The 22,886-nt window shown below is 43.5% G+C and overlaps 1 protein-coding gene across 3 annotated transcripts in view; it reads right to left on the bottom strand.

Moving 5' to 3' along the window:
- Window positions 1–22,886, bottom strand: part of LOC129815479 (sodium-coupled neutral amino acid transporter 3-like) — a 94,260-nt gene that overhangs the window by 58,928 nt on the left and 12,446 nt on the right. Inside the window, exons 2-5 of one of the 3 annotated variants that reach the window (XM_055869348.1) lie at window positions 3,445–3,773; window positions 2,644–2,676; window positions 2,323–2,407; window positions 2,055–2,170 (exon numbers count right to left, since the gene is read on the bottom strand). In XM_055869348.1, the coding sequence (XP_055725323.1) occupies window positions 2,055–2,170; window positions 2,323–2,407; window positions 2,644–2,676; window positions 3,445–3,608 (398 nt within the window). In that variant the 5' untranslated portion in view covers window positions 3,609–3,773. The remainder of the gene's footprint in view (window positions 1–2,054; window positions 2,171–2,322; window positions 2,408–2,643; window positions 2,677–3,444; window positions 3,774–22,886) is intronic. The other 2 variants (XM_055869350.1, XM_055869349.1) reach the window with 2 other exon arrangements.

The following is a 22,886-nucleotide window of genomic DNA, read 5'->3' as shown; positions in this document are numbered from 1 at the left end:
ATACTTTGTATATTTAATGTACCTTCATAGAAAATGACTCAAGTATGTAAAGGTGAAAGTCACCCAGTAAAATACTTGAGTAAAAGTCTAAACGTATTTGGTTTTAGATATACTTAAATATCAAAAGTAAATGTAATTGCAAAAATATACAGTACTTAAGTTTTAAAAGTAAAAGTATAAATCATTTCAAATTGCTTATATTAAGCCAACTAGATGGCACAATTTGTATTTTATTAACAGATAGCCAGGGGGACACCCCAACACTCAGACATAATTGACAAACAAAGCTTTTGTGTTTAGTGAGTCCGCCATATCAGAGGCAATAAGGATGACCAGAGATTGTCACGATCGTGTGGAGGATTGACGGACCAAAACGCAGCATTTGGAAAATACGCCATCTCTTTTATTGATGACGAAGGCAAAACGAAACAAAAACACACTAAACAAAACACGATCGTGAAGCTAATCAAACGCAGTGCACACACAGGCTACAAACGTATAACATAGACAATTACCCACATCAAATGAAAGCCCATGGCTACCCTAAATATGGCTCCCAATCAGAGACAACAGAAATCAGCTGTCTCTAATTGGGAACCCATTCAGGTAACCATAGACTCTCCTAGACAACTACACCAACATAGACACAGCTAGACACATGCACTCAACACAAACCCATACACTACACCCAACACCCCCTTTACCATATAACCACCCAAAACCTATAAAACACAAACATTCCCCATGTCACACCCTGACCTAACTAAAATAATAAAGAAAACAAATAATACTAAGGCCAGGGCGTGACAGAGATGTTCTCTTGATATGTGTGTAAAGTGGACCATTTTCCTGTCCTGCTCAGCATTTAAAGCATAACGAGTATTTTGGTTGTCAGGTAAAATGTATGGAGTAAAAAGTACATTATTTTCTTTAAGAATGTAGTGAACAAAAAGTAAAGTACAGATACCCCAAAAAACAACTTAAGTATTTTTACTTAAGTACTTTACACCACTGACCTCTAGGTAGAAAGCTATTGTATTGTAATCCTATCTAAGGTCACTTCGTAAACAAATCCCTGGGGCTAGGAGAGTTTTCTAATAAATGCAGCATGATAAAGTCTTACAGCACACAAGCACACACAGTGTTTCATGGAACAAGTCTTAACATCCGAGATCCCATGGCCTCTGCCACCTTGTACCCCAGCTGCTGGGGTTAGGAGGTGTGATGGTAATAGGAGGATGACAAGAGTGGGTGCTAAACCCACAAACACATTACATAACCCCTTCATGACTAATCTGACAGCTGCTAAACTAAACTCTCTGTGACTCGTCCTGACAGCAGATGCCACCACAGCCCAGATTATTCTCCCTAGCTGGCATGGCAGACCCCTGAGAACACACTCATGCACATTCAGTATTCACACATTCAATCACAGCACAAGATAGGACATGCAGATGCAAGCACATTGAGGTTATTTCCAGCATCCATCATTGTAATTACATTGGTTTAACACAGCAGCACAACGCTGCTATTAGCATATTAATGAGACTTCTCCACACGGCCCCATTACATTTCATTATTCAACACAGGGCTCGAAATCCCTATTAATCTCAATGCAGATGTGTATCATGAAACACAAGGTTTTACGCACCACCAGCGTGTCACTGCTGTAGTTATGATAGCTATCACAGTAATGATGCCGTATTTGCCTTTTATCTAGTGACTGTTCAGTCACATACCGAGTTTACCGCCTGGTTAATTGCCTTTAAATAATAACAGGGCTATTTCTGTCCAGGGAGGAGCTCCATTCAGAGGGACTAAACAGAATGCAATTAAATCAGAGGAACATTTGTGGCTAATGTGCACATGCCTGACTGGGTTTACATCCATGTACATACATTTACAGTACCAATTGATCTTATCATTCATCATATAGAACTGTTGGTCATCTATGTTCATCACAATCATGAATTCATTCATACATCCATTCATTAATCCATCCATCCATCCATCCATTAATTAATTAATTAATCCATCCATCCATGTTGACTCACAGGAATAGAACGACCCCTGTGTTGGCCATGGCATACGACAATCCCAGAATTCCACTTCCCATGATGGCGTTGCCCAAGTTGAACACTGACATTCCAAAAGAGGTTTTCCCCTCAAACTGATTCCATGGAGAAACACATAGAGGTGAACACGCTTGTTAGCACAATGCTTACAACAATCAAAGTTGCTTTACAGAAGAAGAGAATAAACACATTACAGATTCATCTGAACCATCCACTGGGGCGAAAGCAGCCTATAGGTTCCACTTACATCTGTGAAGCGTGTGGTCTTTTTGTCCTCCATGTTAGACAGGAACTCCTGACTCTCTGCGAGGTTGGCCTCTGGATCCTGACTTCTGTGGGGATTCATGGGAATAAAGCACAGTCATAAGAACATGAAGCAAGAACAATGTTGTAAAACCACAACTCAAGGACGCTCTCTCTGAGAGAATATGGAATCACATAGGATAACATTCAACTGCTATAGGAGTCTGGGGCTGGTTGATACTGTTCTGTCCTTATCACAACTCAAGATTGTAATGGTGAGAAACAGTACACTGAAACATATCCCTTCCTTGTAAATGTCACATACCTGACATTTTGGGCACTATTGGGAACAATTTCCCTACAAAGTACCGTAGAGAAAGACGTTCCATCATCCAATGAAAGCACAAAGAGAAAAAACAACAAACACACCCTCAGAAAATGACACAGTCTGGGTAAACTTATGTATTCAACTACTTAAGGGCTCATGGTGAGACACTGTACATGTTAAACAGTTTATGTAATTTCCTGTGACTAAGGGCCAGGTCTGTTCCATGCTGATAGAGGTGACCTCATGATTAGTAGGGCAAAGGAACGCAGGCTCTGACGCTAGGTAGTACTAGGTACGCATGACCCACAATTCCACACACATATCCACAGTAGTTAACAAAGAGTAGTGTTGTTGTTGTGGGGTGTGTGAAGGGAGACGTGACACTTTCAGAGAGTAGTAGGTCACAGCCGTAGCCCGCACGCAGGACTAGGCAGCCAGTAGCAGAGCTCACCTCACCTCTCTGACACGATAAGGTTCAGTGAGGAAGTACATCACATTCAACACTAATAGTTGCATTCTCGACCAACGTAAAATGTTGCCTAATACCTAGTACCTGAGCGTATACTTTTTTAGCTGAAAAGTTTCCTCTTGTCTGCTATTGTGTATCTAATCTTGTCCACCAGCCGTATCTCTCTCTGTCAAACATGAACATGAAACATGAAATGCGAAAGCAATTGAGCCTGGGGATGAGGTTATCTTCTATCTGAAAGAGTGTTTACTGAACTTTTAGAGATGAAAAGCCTATGTATTCTTTAGTATGTTTGCAGTCTGCTATCTTGTACCTGAGTGTATACTTACTGCTCTGTGGTGTCTCCTGCTGGTGTTTTGGCTGCTGCTGTGGTTTCCTCCCCAGTCTCATGGCCTTTCCCATTGGGAACAGAGTCCATCTCTGCTGGTGCTGGAGCTGATACTGGCACTGCAGGAGCAGGTTCCACACTTTCAGCTGCTTTATCTTCACTCATATTTGCTTCAATGTATGTGTGTGTGTGTGTGGGTGTGTAAGTGTTTGTGTGTAAATGTGTGTGTGTAAGTGTTTGTGTGTATGTGTAAGTGTGTGTGCGTGTGCATGTGTGTGTGTAAGTGTGTGTGTGTGTGCTGTGGCTGTCGTCCTCTTTTCCTTCAGGAGTCTGTGACAGAATAGACACGTGGCAGTTAGACTACAACTGATGAGTAAATCATGTTCATAATCACTGGAATATTACAAACAGTTCATTAAATGCAGATAAGCTCACTTATCTTGCACATCTTGCACAGCCATCTATCTGGGGATACAAATTATACAACTTGAATATAAATCTATTACAATAATACATTCAGCGATGCTTAACGACTAGGTTCCCCCTAAATACTGGATACAATCAAGCGGGTGGACGTTTATTGGGATGAGTCTTGTCCTAGAGGCATAACTGAGAGATTTACGATAGATATGCCAGCAGCAAAGTCAAAATTGGCTACATTGTAAAAATTCATGAAAACTAAAATGTGCTTTTTGGTCTTAATTTAATAAGGTTTGGGTTAGGCATTTGGGTTAGCAGTGTGGTTAGGGTTAAGGTTTCGAGCTATGTTTAAAATCTGATTTTATGACTGTGGTTGTGCCTGCTAGTGACCACTCTGCAGAGCTCCCTCCAAAACAAGATTCATGACCAAAAACACTAACCTGCTACAATCAAGGTGCCAATGCGGTAGTGTTAACAATGACTTGGCCTAAGAGGCATGTTGAAAGATAAATGAGGCCTGTTCTTGGCAGATATAATGAGACTGTCTGTGTCTTCCTGGTAGGCCCCAGGTGAACGTGCAGACCAGCTGGCTGGATGCTTTACGGACATATTCAATCTCTCCATATCCCAGTCTATTGTCCCCACTTGCTTCAAGATGTCCATCATTGTTCCTGTACCTAAGAAAGCGAAGTTAACTGAACTAAATGACTATCGCCCCGTAGTACTCACATCTGTCATCATGAAGTGCTTTGAGAGGCTAGTTAAGAACCATATCACCTCCACCCTAGATCAGGGATGGGCAACTGGCGATCCGGCCTGCGTCTCTTATGCAAGCTTGCGGATACATTTCCAAAGACAAAACAAAACTCAATCGGGGTCTCAACTTACTCTTAAGAGTTAGAATAATAGAATACACACGGTGCAATTTCGAGATGTGGTTGTGCATCAGCAGTTTCTCTTGTTATGTCAGTCACTGAACATGTCTATCACAACTTCCACCAAAGGTGGCTCCCCTGCCCGTTCGGGCGGCGCTCGGCGGTCGTCGTCGCCGGTCTACTAGCTGCCACCGATCCCTTTTTCCTTTTCTGTTTGTTATGTCTTATTGGTTGCACCTGTTTCTTGTTTGAGTTTTGTTTCAGGGCTATTTAAGCCTGTTAGGCCCGCCTGCTTTTGTGCGGGCTTGTTCTCTGTTTGTCTAGGTTGGTTGCGTGTTATGTTCACTGACTGTTTGGTGTCCAGTTTTGGGTTGGACATATTTATTTTCGCCTGTCGCTTTTGGCGTTACTTTTGGATACCGTAATAAAGTTCGGTTTTCCCCATTATCCTCTGCCCTCTGCGCTTGACTCTGCACTCACCACTCCTGGCTGTGTGACAATGTCAGCAAACATTTTTTAGATTGGTATGTTAGATTGGTATGTTAGATTGGTATGTTAGATTGGTATGTTAGATTGGTATGTTAGATTGGTATGTTAGATTGGTATGTTAGATTGGTATTTTAGTCTAGCAACCAGCCATCTAATAATATCGTAATCATGGTTGAATTACTGACCATGGGGCCCCCATTGATTTTGTTAGTCACTCTCACTCAGATATCACATTAAAAACGGCAAACATTTCTCTCCATTCTATGGCGAAATGTGTAGAATTGCAGGAAATTTGCTGTAAAACTGCACATTTTTCTCTCCGCCCGGGGGCAGAACATGTAGATTTTCAGCAAACTTGCTTTAAAACTGCAATATCTTCTCTACAGCCCATGGCAAAATGTGTAAAATTGCAGGAAATTAATTCTAAAGCTTACATGTTTTGCTCACAGATGGGGGAAACAAAATTTCACTTAGTGCTCCCAAAAGGCTCTGACTACATGTTTGGGTGTGGATGTGGGTTTGGGTGTGGATCATGCCCCCCATGGTGAGTTCTGATTTTTTGGTGTTTCCCACCCCCATCAAAGTTGCCCATCCCTGACCTAGACCAACTACAATTTGTGTACCGCCTCAACAGATCCACGGATGATGCAATCACCATCGCACTGAACACTGCCCTATCCCACCTAGACAAGAGAAATACCTATGAGATACCTATACCATCAGAGTGCCCTGCCAGCTCATCACTAAGCTCAGGGCCCTGGGTCTGAACCCCTCCCTGTGCAATTGGGTCCTGGACTTCCTGACGGGCCAACCCCAAGTGGTAGGTAGACAATAACCCCTCCGCCACACTGATCGTCAACATGGGAGCCCCACAGGGGGGTGTGCTCAGCCACCTCCTGTACTCCCTCTTCACCCATGACTGCGGGCAACGCACGTCTGCAACTCAATCATCAAGTTTGCTGACGACACTACAGTGGCAAGCCTGATTACCTACAATAACGAGACAGCCTACAGGGAGGAGGTGAGAGCCCTGGCGGAGTAGTGACAGGAAAATAACCTCTCACTCAACGTCAACAAAACGAAGGAGCTGATCGTGGATTACAGGACACAGCAGAGAGAACATGCCCCCCTCTACATTGACAGTGCCGCAGTGGAGAGGGTCAAAAGAAGATCATCAAGGAGCTCAGCCACCTGAGCCATGCCCTGTTCAGCCCGCTACCATCTAGAAGGTGGAGACAGTACATGTGCATCAAAGCTGGGACCGAGAGACTGATGAACAGCTTCTATCTCCAGGCCATCAGATTGTTAAACAGTCACCACTAGCCGTCCTCGGCCCAGTACCCTGCCCTGAACCTTAGTCACTGTTACTAGCTGGCTACCACCCGGTACACTACCCTGCACCTTAGAGACTGCTGCCCTATGTACATAGACATAGAACACTGGTCACTTTAATAATGTTTACATACTGTTTTACCCACTTTATATGTATATACTGTATTGTAGTCATGGTTCATCCTATATAACTACAATACATACAGTAAATGGTATATACACTATATATACAAAGGCATGTGGACACCCCTTCAAATTAATAGATTCTGCTATTTCAGCCACACCCATTGCTGACAAGTATATAAAATCGAGCACACAGTCATGCAATATCCATAGACAAACATTGGCAGAGGAATTGCCTTACTGAAGAGCTCAGTGACTTTCAACGTGGCACCGTCAAAGGATACCACCTTTCCAACAAGTCAGTTCGTCAAATTTCTGCCCTGCTAGAGCTGCCGCGTCTACTGTAAGTGCTGTTATTGTGAAGTGGAAACGTCAAGGAGAAACAACTGCTCAGCCGTGAATTGATAAGCCACACAAGCTCACAGATCGGGACCGCCGAGTGTTGAAGCGCGTAGCTCGTAAAAACAGTCTGTCCTCAGTTGCAACACTCACTACTGAGTTCCAAACTGCCTCTCAGCACAAGAACTGTTCGTCGGGAGCTTCATGAAATGGGTTTCCATGGCCAAGCAGCCGCACACAAGCCTAAGATCACCATGCGCAATTCCAAGTGTCGGCTGGTGTAGTGTAAAGCTCACCTCCATTTGACTCTGTCGCAATGGAAACGCATTCTCTGGAGTGATGAATCACGCTTCACTATATGGCAGTCCAACGGACAAATCAAAGTTTGGCGGATGCCAGGAGAACACTACCTTCCCGAATGCATAGTGCTAACTGTAAAGTTTGGTGGAGGAGGAATAATGGTCTTGGGCTGTTTTTCATGGTTCGGTCTATGACCCTTAGTTCCAGTGAAGGGAAAGCTTATCACTACAACATATAGTGACATTCCAGGCGATTCTGTGCTTCCAACTTTGTGGCAACAGTTTGGGGAGGCCCTTTCCTCTTTCCGCATGACAATGCCCCTGTGCACAAAGCGAGGTACATACAGAAATGGTTTGTCGAGATCGGTGTGGAAGAGCACAGAGCACAGAGCCCTGACCTCAACCCCATCGAATACCTTTGGGATGAATTGGAATGTCGACTGCGAGCCAGGCCTAATCGCCCAACATCACTGCCTGACCTCACTAATGCTCTTGTGGCTGAATGGAAGCAATTCCCCGCAGCAATGCTCCAACATCTAGTGGAAAGCCTTCCCTTAGGAGTGGAGGCTGTTATAGCAGCAAACTCCATATTAATTCCCATGATTTTTGAATGAGATGTTCGACGAGCAGGTGTCCACATACCTTTGGTCATGTAGTGTATTTATATTCCGGACTCTGACATTGCTCGTTCTGATATTTTGAATGATGTGTGTATTGTTTTGTATTGCTAGGTATTACTGCACTGTAGGAACTAGAAACACAAGCATTTCGCTGCACGTGCAATAACAGCTGCAAATATGTCTAAACGGCCAATAAAATTTCATTTTATTTAGTTATAAAGCACTTTCTAATAACGCTGGAGGAGTTGACAACACAAACGCTTTCTGTTGTCAGCTTGTCAAAGCGTAAGATAAAAGCACCAGCCGTAATCATTGAAGTCAGAAAACTAAGTTGATGAACAACCTTTGTTTCCGGGGAGAATCTCCAGCATTATTTAATTGTCAGCTGACAGGTATTTTCCTCTATACGGCTTATGAGAGGAAAGGCCCCAGTTAGCTGTGACATTCCAGGCTTTGTGAGGGATGGTTCGGGCCCCTTTGTGAGGGACCCCTGTATCCTAGGTCCCTTACAGTGGTGTATAAGAAGAGCTGCTGGTGTACAGGCCCTGAAAGGCCCCTGAAAGGCTCCTGTGACATGCGTCTCCCTGTTTCTGTCAACCTCGGCTCCCTGGCTGTCCCTGAAAGCCCCCACAACTAATTTCCCCATTAGCTATGCAGCGTAAACAGGGGTAAAGGGCGGATGGAGTAGGGGGACAAGGTGGCACACACACAGTGCAACTTACAGAAGGAGAAGATGAAAGGCAGGAGAACCAGTTACGACCAGCTTAGAACCAGTTGCGGACCTAATTATTTTGTTATAGCTTGCCATTTCTTTCTTTAATCGGGAAGGTATAAGCGTAGCGGCAGTGCTCTCGCTCTCTGTGCTCCAGACCTCTGAACTGACCCTGGTCCCCTCAGATGACCCCTGATCCCGCCACCCCCACTTCACCTCCCCTGCCCGCATTTCAGAAGTAGCTTTTTGCAAAATTATTTTAGCACATCAAGCACAGAGGGAGGTGTATAAACCCAGGGTCTCCATCGAGCAGCAGCCCCTCATGGCCTGTGTTACTGTGTCACCGGCCTCCACCAACCACATTGGGATGTGAGGCTCACTGCATAGCCAGGCTTCTCTGTCTCTCTGGCTAATGCGGGGCAACGTGGTCAGCTAGCAAAACATGGCACACAATGGCGCATGTTGTGTGGTTTCCTGGGAACAGGCCGGAGAACAGTGGCGCTATTGTGCCAGGCATCATTATACCACCGGTGCCCTCTTGGCTGCAGCTCCCTGGGCCACTCGATGGGCTGAAAAGGTAATTCATTGCGCCCTAATTAAAAAGACGGCACCTTGAATTCGGCAGCTGCCAGGGTACCGTGCTCACGCACATGTGTGGCAGGGGACGGGAAGGAGACAGGCAGGGTGTGGTGCCCCCCCCCCCAAGGACCCCATCACCAGTTAGGAGTCTCTCTGTCACTCAAACAGCCCACCATTCATAGACAGGCTGGGCAGAGTACTCAGAGGAGGACCTGCAGCTAAACTGACGTGTGATTGGCTGGCTGGATCACAGCGTGATCTCTGGGTTGACTTCACAGGGTGGAGCTTCTCCACGACTTAGCTGATTGGGCAGAATCACATCCCCGAGAAACATTGTATGAATTAACTTCCTTCAGCTAACTGGGTGTGAAAACACAAACACAGTGTATTTTCATTCAGTAAGAATGCCTGGAAGATAGCTACCCACAGACACAGGGAATATGTCATGAATACAGTTTGTTTGAAGACTTAGTTGATTGTTCTCTCCCTGAGAGAGTGAGCCACTGAAGATGAAAGAGAATGGCAATGAAGAAGAGGATGCTTACAATGGGGAATGTAGGATAGTCACCATGTTATGTAAGCAGCAAGGATACACACATATCTCCATGTGAAGGAATAGGAGACTTCCCACCAGCATGTCACATATACACAGATACACTATTAAATATAGTATGAAACATGAGAGAAAAGGTTGTGTGTTGATGAGAAGAGGTCTATCCAAGTCCAGTCAAGTAGCGATGAGATCATTCACATCCTGAATAGCATATGGTATGATGGCATCCTCACATCCCCTCCATGCACAATTAAAAAAGCCTGCCTGCCCAGCCATTATCACTTAAATCTCAACACCTCACTTTCCCAGATTAGCCTCCTAAAAGTGCGTGTGAGCAGTTTGACAGGAATTGGATTGTTGGGAGAACGTCATGCAGGCTTACTCACCACCTTTAGGGAGGTGTACATGTGGCGTCAGGTAATTACACAGAGAGCGTTTAATTAAATTCTGCATGCTGTTATTTAAAAGGTCTTTCCATCTATAAATAACTATTAATAGATAGGTTTATTTGCTCTGGCTCTGCATGCAGCAATATTATACAGATGGAAAGGCTGACAGAGAGAGAGAGAAGCAGTCGTTTGGCAATCATCCCTATATTACTCCCTAAGCCAGTGGACATTGTGGATGCAGTGGTTTTATAAACCGCTACTGTGTTCTGTTCTTTCAGGGCTTTATGTGTGTATTTGTTGGGTTGGGTCTCTGTTTTGTGTAGACAGAAGGCAGTGTCCCCAGGGGAAAAGAGCTTGTTCGGTAAGGGTGGGGGTTAGGGGTGGATGAATGGCACTAGGGGAAGAATTATGCAAGAGCAAATGTCACATTGTTATGCTTCAGTTTGGGAGAAAATCAATGTCCTCATTCCCTGTCTGATCTGTCAGACTTGCTGTTTATCCATGCCCTGCAGAGCCCTGATCCCCAAAAACCTCCTCAATTTGTCACCCGCCGACCAGCGTCTGTGCTGCTGGGCTTATGCTGCTCTGACGTAGAATGCACGGCTAAGAGACGTCATCCCAGGAGGGGGGTGTATGAGGGAAAGACATGTTTACAGCTGGCCCCGACCCACATAGCACATTTACCAACACGTATTACTTTTACTGCCGTGTGTGTATGTGTGTGTGTGTGTGTGTGTGTGTGTGTGTGTGTGTGTGTGTGTGTGTGTGTGTGTGTGTGTGTGTGTGTGTGTGTGTGTGTGTGTGTGTGTGTGTGTGTGTGTGTGTGTGTGTGTGTGTGTGTGGAGGTGTGGAGGTGTCATGCCCATCGGGGGCATGTGCCCCCTCAAATTTGTTTTGTTTGTGTATTGTTTCTCTCTAACACTACTATACACCTACTAATTATATGAAGTTGGCTTTAGCTAGCCCAGATAGGTTCCCAATCTCCCAACCTTATAACTAGCTACCAAGAAGCCATTTCAGGCTATCAATGAAGTTACAGTAGCTAGCTGCAGACAGGGAGAAAATAAAAGTGCCACTGCCCCACTTTTTCTAACCCATGTGGCTACACACGTTTAAATTTATTTTTTCCTTACAACCCATCAATTATAGCACTATATTGTATTTGTGTGTGCACGTATTTTGAATAACTGCTTAACCCAGTGTGAGTTTTTTTATGCGCGTGATGTCACTGTTCCAAAATGTGATTGTTACGCAACAGGACAGTGCCTCAAATCAAGACACGCTGCCTGCTAATTATCTATAAGCTATCATTCAACTTGAACATTTAAAATTATTTTCTAACAAGTTTTATTTTCTGACAACAATTTGAATTGAGGTGTGTTCCGCCTCCTCATTAATTCACAAGAAGTGTGAGGACAATTGTTGCAGACAATTTATGTTTGACACTTAACTGAGCCAGACAAACTTCTCTCTTCAATGAGCCCAAGCACATCCCCAGTGTTTCCCCAGATCAAATAAGCAGAGATTTGTGCATCTCCAGTCAGAACAGGCCTTGCAGAAACTTTTCCCCCTGGCACATTTTCCGGCTGGCGCCCGCATTGCATTCTTTTTGTTTTCCTTACAAATAATAACTTTGGATATGTGTGCATTCCTATCAAAGTAAGTGCCTTATTTTCTGGATATCGTGTGGTCGTTTCTACTGTAGTATACCATGGGTATGTATGGAGCATAATGTATTTACTGTTTTATTCACGTTTTCAAGTACTCGTGACAAATCATTCATTACGATTCCTGCATGGCTTTTAAAGGACACATATGATGTGTGTAAAATACTTTTTTGAAGATTGTACTGATTATGATGAGTTAATGCTAAGCTATTTGCCAGCTATGTGTGGCGCCATGTTTGTTGACATTATACAATGCATTATGGGTGTCACATAAACATCTCTCAGACCAAAGATGTTATAACAAAATGAGGTGAAGTGATGTTTCACTCATCTTTCGAGTAAACTCCTGGAAGTGAATGATGGTAGACAAAACACAACCTTCAACATACAAGTGTTAGGACGTGTCAAAGGGTTGAATCGATACTGGGGGCATTATCCGTGGCAGACCTTACCTCAGCAAGATGAGGGTTTAAAGTGTCAATCTGTGATTGCTACATACATTTTTAACTTTTAAATTAATGATATACAGCAAATGACCCATTTCAGAAAGCTGGGCGTTTAACGGACGTCCCTACTGCACGTCAATACTACACAGTATTGAAATGCCTTCAAGAAATGCCTTCTTGAACATGTGAACTTTCACGTGCCTTAATAACAAACGTTTATGTCATCTGTAAATATGAACACAGTTGTTAAATTACGAGCCTAGTTTGTTTAGCCATGGAAAAAGACGGGAAACTTCCGCTAGCCATGATTGGTTGAGATAATGGTTGGGCTGGACATGCCGAGAGATGAGTTCTGATTGGTCTGTCTATAACATGAGCTGCTCAGATAATCCTTGCTGCTGTGGATTTTTCGAAAGATATAGCCTTGGAGAACTGCAAAAGTGTTGCTACTGCTCTCAACAACATTGCTGCGATCATGCCATGCTGACTCTCTCTGACTCTGAAAAGGAATCAGATGATGAGGAAATCCCTGACTTAGGTAAAAATATTTTAATTGAACCAGACATTGTACAGTCTTCTGATGACAGTGATGGGAAAGAAACGGAGATCAACATCACGGAAGAAGTTGACAGAGTTTTGAAATCAGTGGAATGCCCGGTGGAAGTGGAGTCTGAGAAGGAGAAAATTCTGACGTTTTATTGCAAATGCAGAGGGAGTAGAAAAGAGAACACAGAATGATGTTGCATAAAACACCTGTCTCTGGATTATATCGTCAAACTAAGGGCAACTATGGCCGTGAAGCATTCATCCATGTATACAGGTAAGTGTCTAGCTACATTTTCAGATATTATACGTTTCTAATTTTGGCACAAAGTCGTTAAAGGGTACGGTTAGCTAGCTAGCTAGCTACGTGTATTATTTGTGTAGTAATATTATTCACATCTCAGAAAACTGTTTGCATTTATATTTATAGCCTACTGTTAGCTAGCTGGTTAACATTGAACCTAGTTGGTTATCTTCAGCTACCTGCAGATTCATACTACATCATTTCATGCATGGTGGCTAGCTATGACAATCAGTTTGTATTGGTACTGGTTGGGATTGTGGTTAATTGTTTAGCTAGCTAGCTTCATGTCTAAACAAAAGACTTCACTTTACCAGATGATTACATGGCCCATCAACTTAGCCAGGTGCCTCTGGGGCTGATTACGGCCATCTTTTGCAATCGCAACAAATAATCTGCTCAGACCAAAAACCAAGGAGCATGAAAAGTCGTGCTATAAATTCTCAGACAACACAAGGATTCCTTGATGCCCTTTCAGACTCCTTCTGCCTACCCAAGGACGTCAGAGGACAAAAATCAGTTAACCGCTTAACTGAGGAACTCAATTTAACCGTGCACAATACCCTAGATGCAGTTGCACCGCTAAAATCTAAAAACATTTGTCATAAGAAACTAGCTCCCTGGTATACAGAAAATACCCGAGCTCTGAAGCAAGCTTCCAGAAAATTGGAACGGAAACACCAAACTGGAAGTCTTCCGACTAGCTTGGAAAGACAGTACCGTGCAGTATCGAAGAGCCCTCACTGCTGCTCGATCATCCTATTTTTCCAACTTAATTGAGGAAAATAAGAACAATCCAAAATGTATTTTTGATACTGTCGCAAAGCTAACTAAAAAGCAGCATTCCCCAAGTGAGGATGGCTTTCACTTCAGCAGTAATAAATTCATGAACTTCTTTGAGGAAAAGATCATGATCATTAGAAAGCAAATTACGGACTCCTCTTTAAATCTGCGTATTCCTCCAAAACTCAGCTGTCCTGAGTCTGCACAGCTCTGCCAGGACCTAGGATCAAGAGAGTCACTTAAGTGTTTTAGTACTATATCTCTTGACACAATGATGAAAATAATCATGGCCTCTAAACCTTCAAGCTGCATACTGGACCCTATTTCAACTAAACTACTTAAAGAGCTGCTTCATGTGCTTGGCCCTCATATGTTGAACATAATAAACGTCTCTCTATCCACTGGATGTGTACCAAACTCACTAAAAGTGGCAGTAATAAAGCCTCTCTTGAAAAAGCCAAACCTTGACCCAGAAAATATAAAAAACTATCGGCCTATATACTCTCAAAAATGTTAGAAAAAGCTGTTGTGCAGCAACTCACTGCTTTCCTGAAGACAAACAATATATACGAAATGCTTCAGTCTGGTTTTAGACCCCATCATAGCACTGAGACTGCACTTGTGAAGGTGGTAAATGACCTTTTAATGGCGTCAGACCGAGGCTCAGCATCTGTCCTCGTGCTACGAGACCTTAGTGCTGCTTTTGATACTATCGATCACCACATTCTTTTGGAGAGATTGGAAACCCAAATTAGTCTACACGGACAAGTTCTGGCCTGGTTAAGATCTTATCTGTCGGAAAGATATCAGTTTGTCTCTGTGAATGGTTTGTCCTCTGACAAATCAACGGTACATTTCGGTGTTCCTCAAGGTTCCGTTTTAGGACCACTATTGTTTTCACTATATATTTTACCTCTTGGGGATGTCATTCAAAAACATAATGTTAATTAACTCTCACTGCTATGCGGATGACACACAGCTGTACATTTCAATGAAACATGGTGAAGCCCCAAAATTGCCCTCGCTAGAAGCCTGTGTTTCAGACATAAGGAAGTGGATGGCTGAAAACGTTCTACTTTTAAACTCGGACAAAACAGAGATGCTTGTCCTAGGTCCCAAGAAACAAAGAGATCTTCTGTTAAATCTGACAATTAATCTTGATGGTTGGAAAGTCGTCTCAAATAAAACTGTGAAGGACCTCAGAGTTACTCTGGACCCTGATCTCTCTTTTGACGAACATATCAAGACTGTTTCAAGGACAGCTTTTTCCATCTACGTAACATTGCAAAAATCAGAAATCTTCTGTCCAAAAATTATGCAGAAAAATGTATCCATGCTTTTGTTGCTTCTAGGTTAGACTACTGCAATGCTCTACTTTCCGGCTACCCGGATAAAGCACTAAATAAACTTCAGTTAGTGCTAAATACGGCTGCTAGAATCCTGACTAGAACCAAAAAATTTGATCATATTACTCCAGTGCTAGCCTCCATACACTGGCTTCCTGTTAAGGCAAGAGCTGATATCAAGGTTTTACTGTTAACCTACAAAGCGTTACATGGGCTTGCTCCTACCTATCTTTCTGAGTTGGTCCTGCCGTACATACCTACACGTACGCTACGGTCACAAGACGCAGGCCTCCTAATTGTCCCTAGAATTTCTAAGCAAACAGCTGGAGGCAGGGCTTTCTCCTATAGATCTCCATTTTTATGGAATGGTCTGCCTACCCATGTGAGAGACACAGACTTGGTCTCAACCTTTAAGTCTTTATTGAAGACTCATCTCTTCAGTAGGTCCTATGATTGAGTGTAGTCTGGCCCAGGAGTGTGAAGGTGAACGGAAAGGCTCTGGAGCAACGAACCGCCCTTGATGTCTCTGACTGGTCGGTTCCCCTCTCTCCACTGGGATTCTCTGCCTCTAACCCTATTACAGGGGCTGAGTCACTGGCTTACTGGTGCTCTTTCATGCCGTCCCTGGGAGGGGTGCGTCACTTGAGTGGGTTGAGTCACTGAATTGATCTTCCTGTCTGGGTTGGCGCCCCCCCTTGGGTTGTGCCGTGGCGGAGATCTTTGTGGGCTATACTCGGCCTTGTCTCAGGATGGTAAGTTGGTGGCTGAAGGTATCCCTCTAGTGTTGTGGGTGCTGTTCCTTGGCAAAGTGGGTGGGGTTATATCCTTCCTGTTTGGCCCTGTCCGGGGGTATCATCGGATGGGGCCACAGTGTCTCCTGACCCCTCCTGTCTCAGCCTCCAGTATTTATGCTGCATTAGTTTATGTGTCGGGGGGCTAGGGTCAGTTTGTTATATCTGGAGTACTTGTCCTGTCTTATCCGGTGTCCTGTGTGAATTTAAGTATGCTCTAATTCTCTCTTTCTCTCTTTCTTTCTCTCTCTCGGGGGACCTGAGCCCTAGGACCATGCCTCAGGACAACCTGACATGATGACTCCTTGCTGTCCCCAGTCCACCTGGCCAACTGTTCTGCCTGCGGCTATGGAACCCTGACCTATTCACCGGACGTGCTACCTGTTCCAGACCTGCTGTTTTCAACTCTCTAGAGACCGCAGGAGCGGTAGAGATACTCTTAATGATCGGCTATGAAATGCCAACTGACATTTACTCCTGAGGTGCTGCACCCTCGACAACTACTGTGATTATTACTATTTGACCATGCTGGTCATTTATGAACATTTGAACATCTTGGCCATGATCTGTTAAAATCTCCACCCGGCACAGCCAGAAGAGGACTGGCCACCCCTCATAGCCTGGTTCCTCTCTAGGTTTCTTCCTAGGTTTTGGCCTTTCTAGGGAGTTTTTCCTAGCCACCGTGCTTCTACACCTGCATTGCTTGCTGTTTGGGGTTTTAGGCTGGGTTTCTGTACAGCACTTCGAGATATTAGCTGATGTACGAAGGGCTATATAAATACATTTGATTTGATCTATTGTATTTCATGAACATCTGAAGAGGTCTAGACAATATAGACACATCCACTTAGCTAGATGTAGCTGGGGAGGGGGGTATTTTAGGACTCTATTTCACATGACCCACCAAGTGTCTCTGGGTAAGCCTCATCTAATAATGATAAAATATTTGTATCCGAAATGTTTCCTTCAGCATTAGCAGAACACGCCTGACTCTCCTCCACCAGTCATACAGGGAGAATGATCTGATGCCTCCCATCAAAAAAAGAGCCTGCCCAAGCAAGCATAGGTTACAACTCAAGCATGAGGACTTGCAGCGAGTTGTGAACTTCATCAACAACTATGCAGAGGATAATGCAATAGTATTACCAGGACGCCACACAGGACACAAACATTTTGGTGGAAAGCTGCTGCCATCTCATGTGGCAAAAGCAGTGGTGTGGAGTCTACAAGGAATCGATGAGAACACTTGGTGTGTAAAGCAATAACAACACATATTTTGAATATTGCCTGGCATAGAAATTGTGCTCACTCATCAGGACACTATTGTTCAGAGGAGCTAGCCAACAACACAACTAACACAATCATTTCAAACTGAAGTTAGAAAGACTGCAAACTAGCTGCACTTCGTTTCATTTGACCTTTTAAATGTACATTTCTTTGTATAAATCCAAATTATGCCAGCTGATTCATGATTTCGACTGGCTGAGAAACGCCCGACATGTTCATTACTATGCCACAACTAATTTGACTGTTGAAACAATGTTGCAAATGCAGGTGAGACAGACAGCAATGTTTATACACATTTCTGCTGTTGAAAACGTAATGTTAGTCTTAAAGAAATGTGAGATAATGTCTAGATGATTTTTATAGTAAATATCAAGTTTATAAAGTGCCTGGCTGGGCTGATGAGACAACCTATTGCAGTCAGATGGAACAGAGTAAATAGGCTTTTAACGTCACAGATTTAGCCGGTGGTAACTTGTGGAATAGACACCGGATGGAATGCGGTTTTAACCAATCAGCATTCAGAATTAAATCCACCCGTTGTATAATGTATGATATAGCATTTTGAATCTCTGTGTCTGTACTTTTATCCAATATACAGTTGAAGTCGGAAGTTTACATACACTTAGGTTGGAGTCATTAAAACTCGTTTTTTAACCATTCCACAAATTTCTTGATAACAAACTATAGTTTTGGCAAGCTTCTGATAGGCTAATTGGCATCATTTGAGTCAATCGGAGGTGTACCAGTGGATGTATTTCAAGGCCTACCTTGAAAGTCAAGGCCTACCTTTGCTTGACATCATGGGAAAATCAAAATAAATCAGCCAAGACCTCAGAAAAACAATTATAGACTTCCACAAGTCTGGTTCATCCTTGGGAGCAATTTCTGAAAATATACATATTTTTTACATAGAATTAAACATTATTATTATGGCTCTAGATTACAGGAAATAGCTGTTTCAGGTGTTTGAAAAATGCAAAATTGTCCATCTTCTAGGCCTAGCCCCCATCCAGACCATCTGCTGGCCATCCTCACGTACTTTGTGCTCCCTCAGATTTCTTGGGATGCATGACTCCCCTGTGTATGTGCGTGTGTGTACGCGGCCTGTGGGCTCAGGGTGTCGGCGGTGTGTGTTTGTGTATGTTTGAGTGGGTGTGTATCTGTGGATGAACTCTAATGCAGCGTGGAGGTGTTTGGAAGGGAGTAGAGCTGAGCTGTGTGGTTCCAGTGTCCTACGACTGGCTGGCTGGGCTGCGTGAAGAAGGAGCTGCAGCCGGGTGACTGGAAATGTGATTTATTTATAGAGCAGCCCGCATCACATCCTCACGCTAGCTCACATTCTCACACTTTACACCCCACAGGGAGGAAGTGACACTGTAGAATGCTACATCACACTGGTAACAAGACCACAGCACAGCTAGATCGAATAATCAACCAGGAAAAGGAGGACACTGGTATGAGGGTCCGCATGTAGAACACAGGTAGAGAACACTGGTAAGAAACATAGGGGGAAATTCTAACTTCCACTTTTAAGTCAAAATGCTCACTTAGTCTCCCATTGACACCAACACTCAACCTAAGTGGAAGATAGGATTCGCCCCATTGAGTACAGATACGAGACTAATGATACAAGTAGAAGGATAGAGACCCAGTGGGAGGATACAGTATATCAGAGCGAAACTAAGTTGGTTGACAGTAAACACAGACCAAAGGACAACTGTTGAGAGGTCAGGTAATATTGGCAGATGGCAGTGTAGGTCACTAGTAGCAGACCAGAAGAAGATGGCTTAACATGGAATGGCAGACCGAACAGACGATGTAAAACAGGTGAGAGGCACCTGACTCAGGTGTATTGGTCAGATATAGGTGTTTGTAAATATCAGGATCAACATTGTCAGAGTGAGAACAAGAATTGTGGCTTCATAGGGTAGACGACTGCCTCCTTTCCTTCACTTCGTTGTAAAGGAACAAAAACACGGCTGAAAAGGTTTCCATGGAAATGTTTCCATGGAAATGTCTGGTTGATAATTGTTATCTGCTATATGTTTTTTTCGTGACACCTGGAGTCTAAAATCATTTCTCAATAGATTGTTTGACTGCTGAACAGATAAGAGGCTAGCTATAACGTGGAACAAATATATGATTGATCAAATATCCCACTGGTTCGTGAGTGTGCACTAAGTTCGAGATCACTCTGACAATTATGTGGAAGGACAGATTGAAGATGCTGAGCATTACTAGCTGCTATACGTCATTCTGTCAGATGTTTAGTAAAAAAATACTATGCTGTGGCAAGCTGTCACAATCTTCACATGGAACATTTAAGGAAAGAACTTGCCTGAAGTACATGAACAGTGTTCTAACTCAAGTTCTAACGGTTTAGTGGAATGTCTGTTCATTCATACAGTACAACAGCTCAATTTCTCTTGTATATTATGTTAGAGTAGGAATGAAGGATTCAGGTCAAGTGTAAAAAAAACACACAAAAAACACCACTTTAAAACAAACACAAGTACATAAGTACATTTAATTGTTTCCCGATAAGTGCTCCCGACACAGAAAATGTACCATAGCTCACATTTCCTCAAGAAATTGATCAGTCTTCACCAAACACGTAAGACTGTACCAATGTCAGAAGTACTTTCCTATATGTTCACAGGGCCAGCCGGCTGTATAGTTTACACTGTGGCTCCAACCATCCATAGCACAAGTCAGCTTGTTTGTGGCACTGGGCAGGAAGCTTGGCATAAATGAGAGCATCGGCAAAGCAGTAGCAGGCATAGACCCATGAGGAAACCTCCATATGGCTAGATGGTATGCTTGTGTCAGCTGTGAAAATGGCAGAGGATAGTCAGCACATGGGCTTGTAGCCTGTATGTATGGCTGAGGCTCCTCCTGCACCACTCAGTGCCAGCTCATCCTTATATCAGTCATGTTGCCCCAAACAAAGGAGCAAACTCTGCTTGTTCCCCCACCTGATCCCCTCCCTCCCTCCTCTCTATTTATTTATTTTTAACCTTTATTTAACTGGGCAAGTCAGTTAAGAACAAATTCTTATTTACAATGGCAGCCTAGGAACAGTGGGTTATCTGCCTTGTTCAGGTGCAGAATGACAGATTTTTACCTTGTCAGGTAAAACCTTTTTACCTTGTCAGGTACCTTGGGGATTAGAACTAGCAACCTTTCAGTTACTAGTCCAACACTAACCACTAGGCCACCTGCCAACCCTACTCTAGCACGTGGATGAGGAGAGAGATTATCACAGGGGCAACCATCCAGCTGGAAATTCAGCGAGTGGCCTCCGCCATGGTTCAGCAGCGTGGACCCAGCTACATCACATGCCATGCTATCAGGTGGGTCTAGGGCTAAGCTAACTCCACTGTCATGGGACTTGTGAGTACAAGGGCTTTATGTTCAATTCTTTCAAAAGCATTTATAGTTCACAAAACAGCTGAGATAAGTAATAGGCCTCCATTCTAAGAACTTTGAGATGTGTGCCATAGCCCTAAATTAGAACCCCAAACAAAGCTCTGGCTCGGCTCAGACCTTTCTATTTAAGCCCTGTTCCACTGGCACTTAAAATTAGGGCCAAATTAACACCAAATTCGAGCTGGCTTCGAATAGAATTTTCAAATTTGAGCTGGGTCGAGGGAAACCTGGGCTTGTTGCTGTTAGCACATGGACAAGCAGCACTGCAGTAGTCAGTCATGACAGAAATTACACCATAGCTGGATCCTTCATACATTTTGCACTTCTCAAAAAACTTTTATGAGAACAGTCAGTCCTCGAATGCTAGCTACCTAACATTAGCTAGCAAATTAGTTGAAACAAGCTAGCTAGCTAACATGAGCTAGCAGGAATTTTACCTGCCAGGTCGTATTGAGCTAGCTATCTACATCATATCAAACTTGTTGTCTGGTTTTCTTGATTAGCTAGCTAGCCAATAGCCAATGCCATGGCAAGCAAGGTAGGAATTAAACTAGCTAGCCTGTTATGGTAGCTACCGATGACACTAACCATTTAGCTAGCTGGCTAACGTTAGCAAGGTAAATACATGGCTCTAAATACATGGGGTAATGTTAGTTACAGCATAGTGAGGGTGAATTAAATTATTCAACATCTTGTTAGCTACCTAGCAACATTAGCATAGCCAGCTGCACAGTCACATATTGGCTCTCTAGCTACATTAAATAATTTCTGGAGGCAGTGGAAATGCAATTCGAGCTAGCCCACCAAGGACAGCCCTACCCGGGTTGACTTCAAAGTGCCAATGGAAACGAGGATTTAGAAACAGAAATGTAGGGCTCTGGCTCTGCTGAGTGAGGACAGAGTGATGCATTCAGAATGGATAAAGTCACTAGTGATGTGCAGTTCGTGAACGTTTTGTTCTGTTTGAATTACTCTTTTTACTGACTTGAGAGCAATGCTTAATTTGAGAAGCACCTCTCAGATTTTACTTATTATGTTCCGGCACCTATTTGCCCGGATCCGGTATGATTCATTAATTGTTTCACTGTTTGCACTGTAGACATTCTAATAAAAGCAATCAACTTTAAATCAAGTTGCCTCCTCGTTATTTCTCCCACTCCCCAGAAAGACCATCATGTAAAAACGCAATGATCCTTCTGCATAATCATCCTATCCTGCCATACTGATTTCAGACCTGCTCTCTTATTTGTACATAAAGGTTATGGGGAGGGCTTGTGTTGTAAGTAACTGATCTTGACACAGGTCTTGGTAATGGTGGTCAGCTCGTGAAGAGGTCCCTACGTAATTACGTCATGTATCATCTTCCTACTGAATTTGAATTGAGGGAAAGCCACATAAAAGATGGATAAGAAAAAGCATTCGAGTTTGATTACATTTTTCAAGTTAAAAAATCCAGAGAAAGATGGTGAAACGAACCAGGAAAAAGCCAGAGAACTGTCATTGCCGGAGGAGAGCAGTGAGGGGCAAACTGTTCCTGATGGAACCTCCGATAGCTAGTAGGCTTACTAGCGAGTCAGACTCAGCAGGAGACAGGGAGCTGGTGGGGGAAGGGGCAGTGCATCCACCAATAAAGTGCTCGGAGCAGGTGCAATTTGCAGTTCAAGAACAAGTAAACGTATAACCCCTGGCTTGTCATGCAGAAATCAAAGTTGGAAAAAGGTGGGGCACTTGTGTCTAGAAACGACTGGAGGGATTATACTAGAAAAACAGTGGGTGGAATGTACAGTAAATTAACATCCTATGCCTCAGACGTAAAAATAAAAAAAATAAAAAACAAAAACAAAGAGCCCTCAGAAATATGCCCGAACCAAGGCGGATTTGATGGCAGCAAACCTTATAGACAAGGCTAGAGGGGACACCCAGGTTATAGTTAACACTCAAAATGAAAAAAGTACACTACAGCTAGAGTCTTCAGAACAGCCTTAGGAAGCTAAACGTCACAGCCACAGGCCCGCTCATGGCTTCAAGCAAGAAATTGACTCTCAGGAGTTAAATGGATTTGACATGGGGAGAGTCATTGTGGGAGGTTTTGAAAACTAAGGTAGGACTTTACCTTCACA

This window comes from Salvelinus fontinalis, chromosome 18, assembly GCF_029448725.1.
Source record: "Salvelinus fontinalis isolate EN_2023a chromosome 18, ASM2944872v1, whole genome shotgun sequence".
Taxonomy (NCBI): domain Eukaryota; kingdom Metazoa; phylum Chordata; class Actinopteri; order Salmoniformes; family Salmonidae; genus Salvelinus; species Salvelinus fontinalis.
Note: the sequence above shows the minus strand (reverse complement) of the source record. Positions and strands in the feature narration are given on the sequence as shown.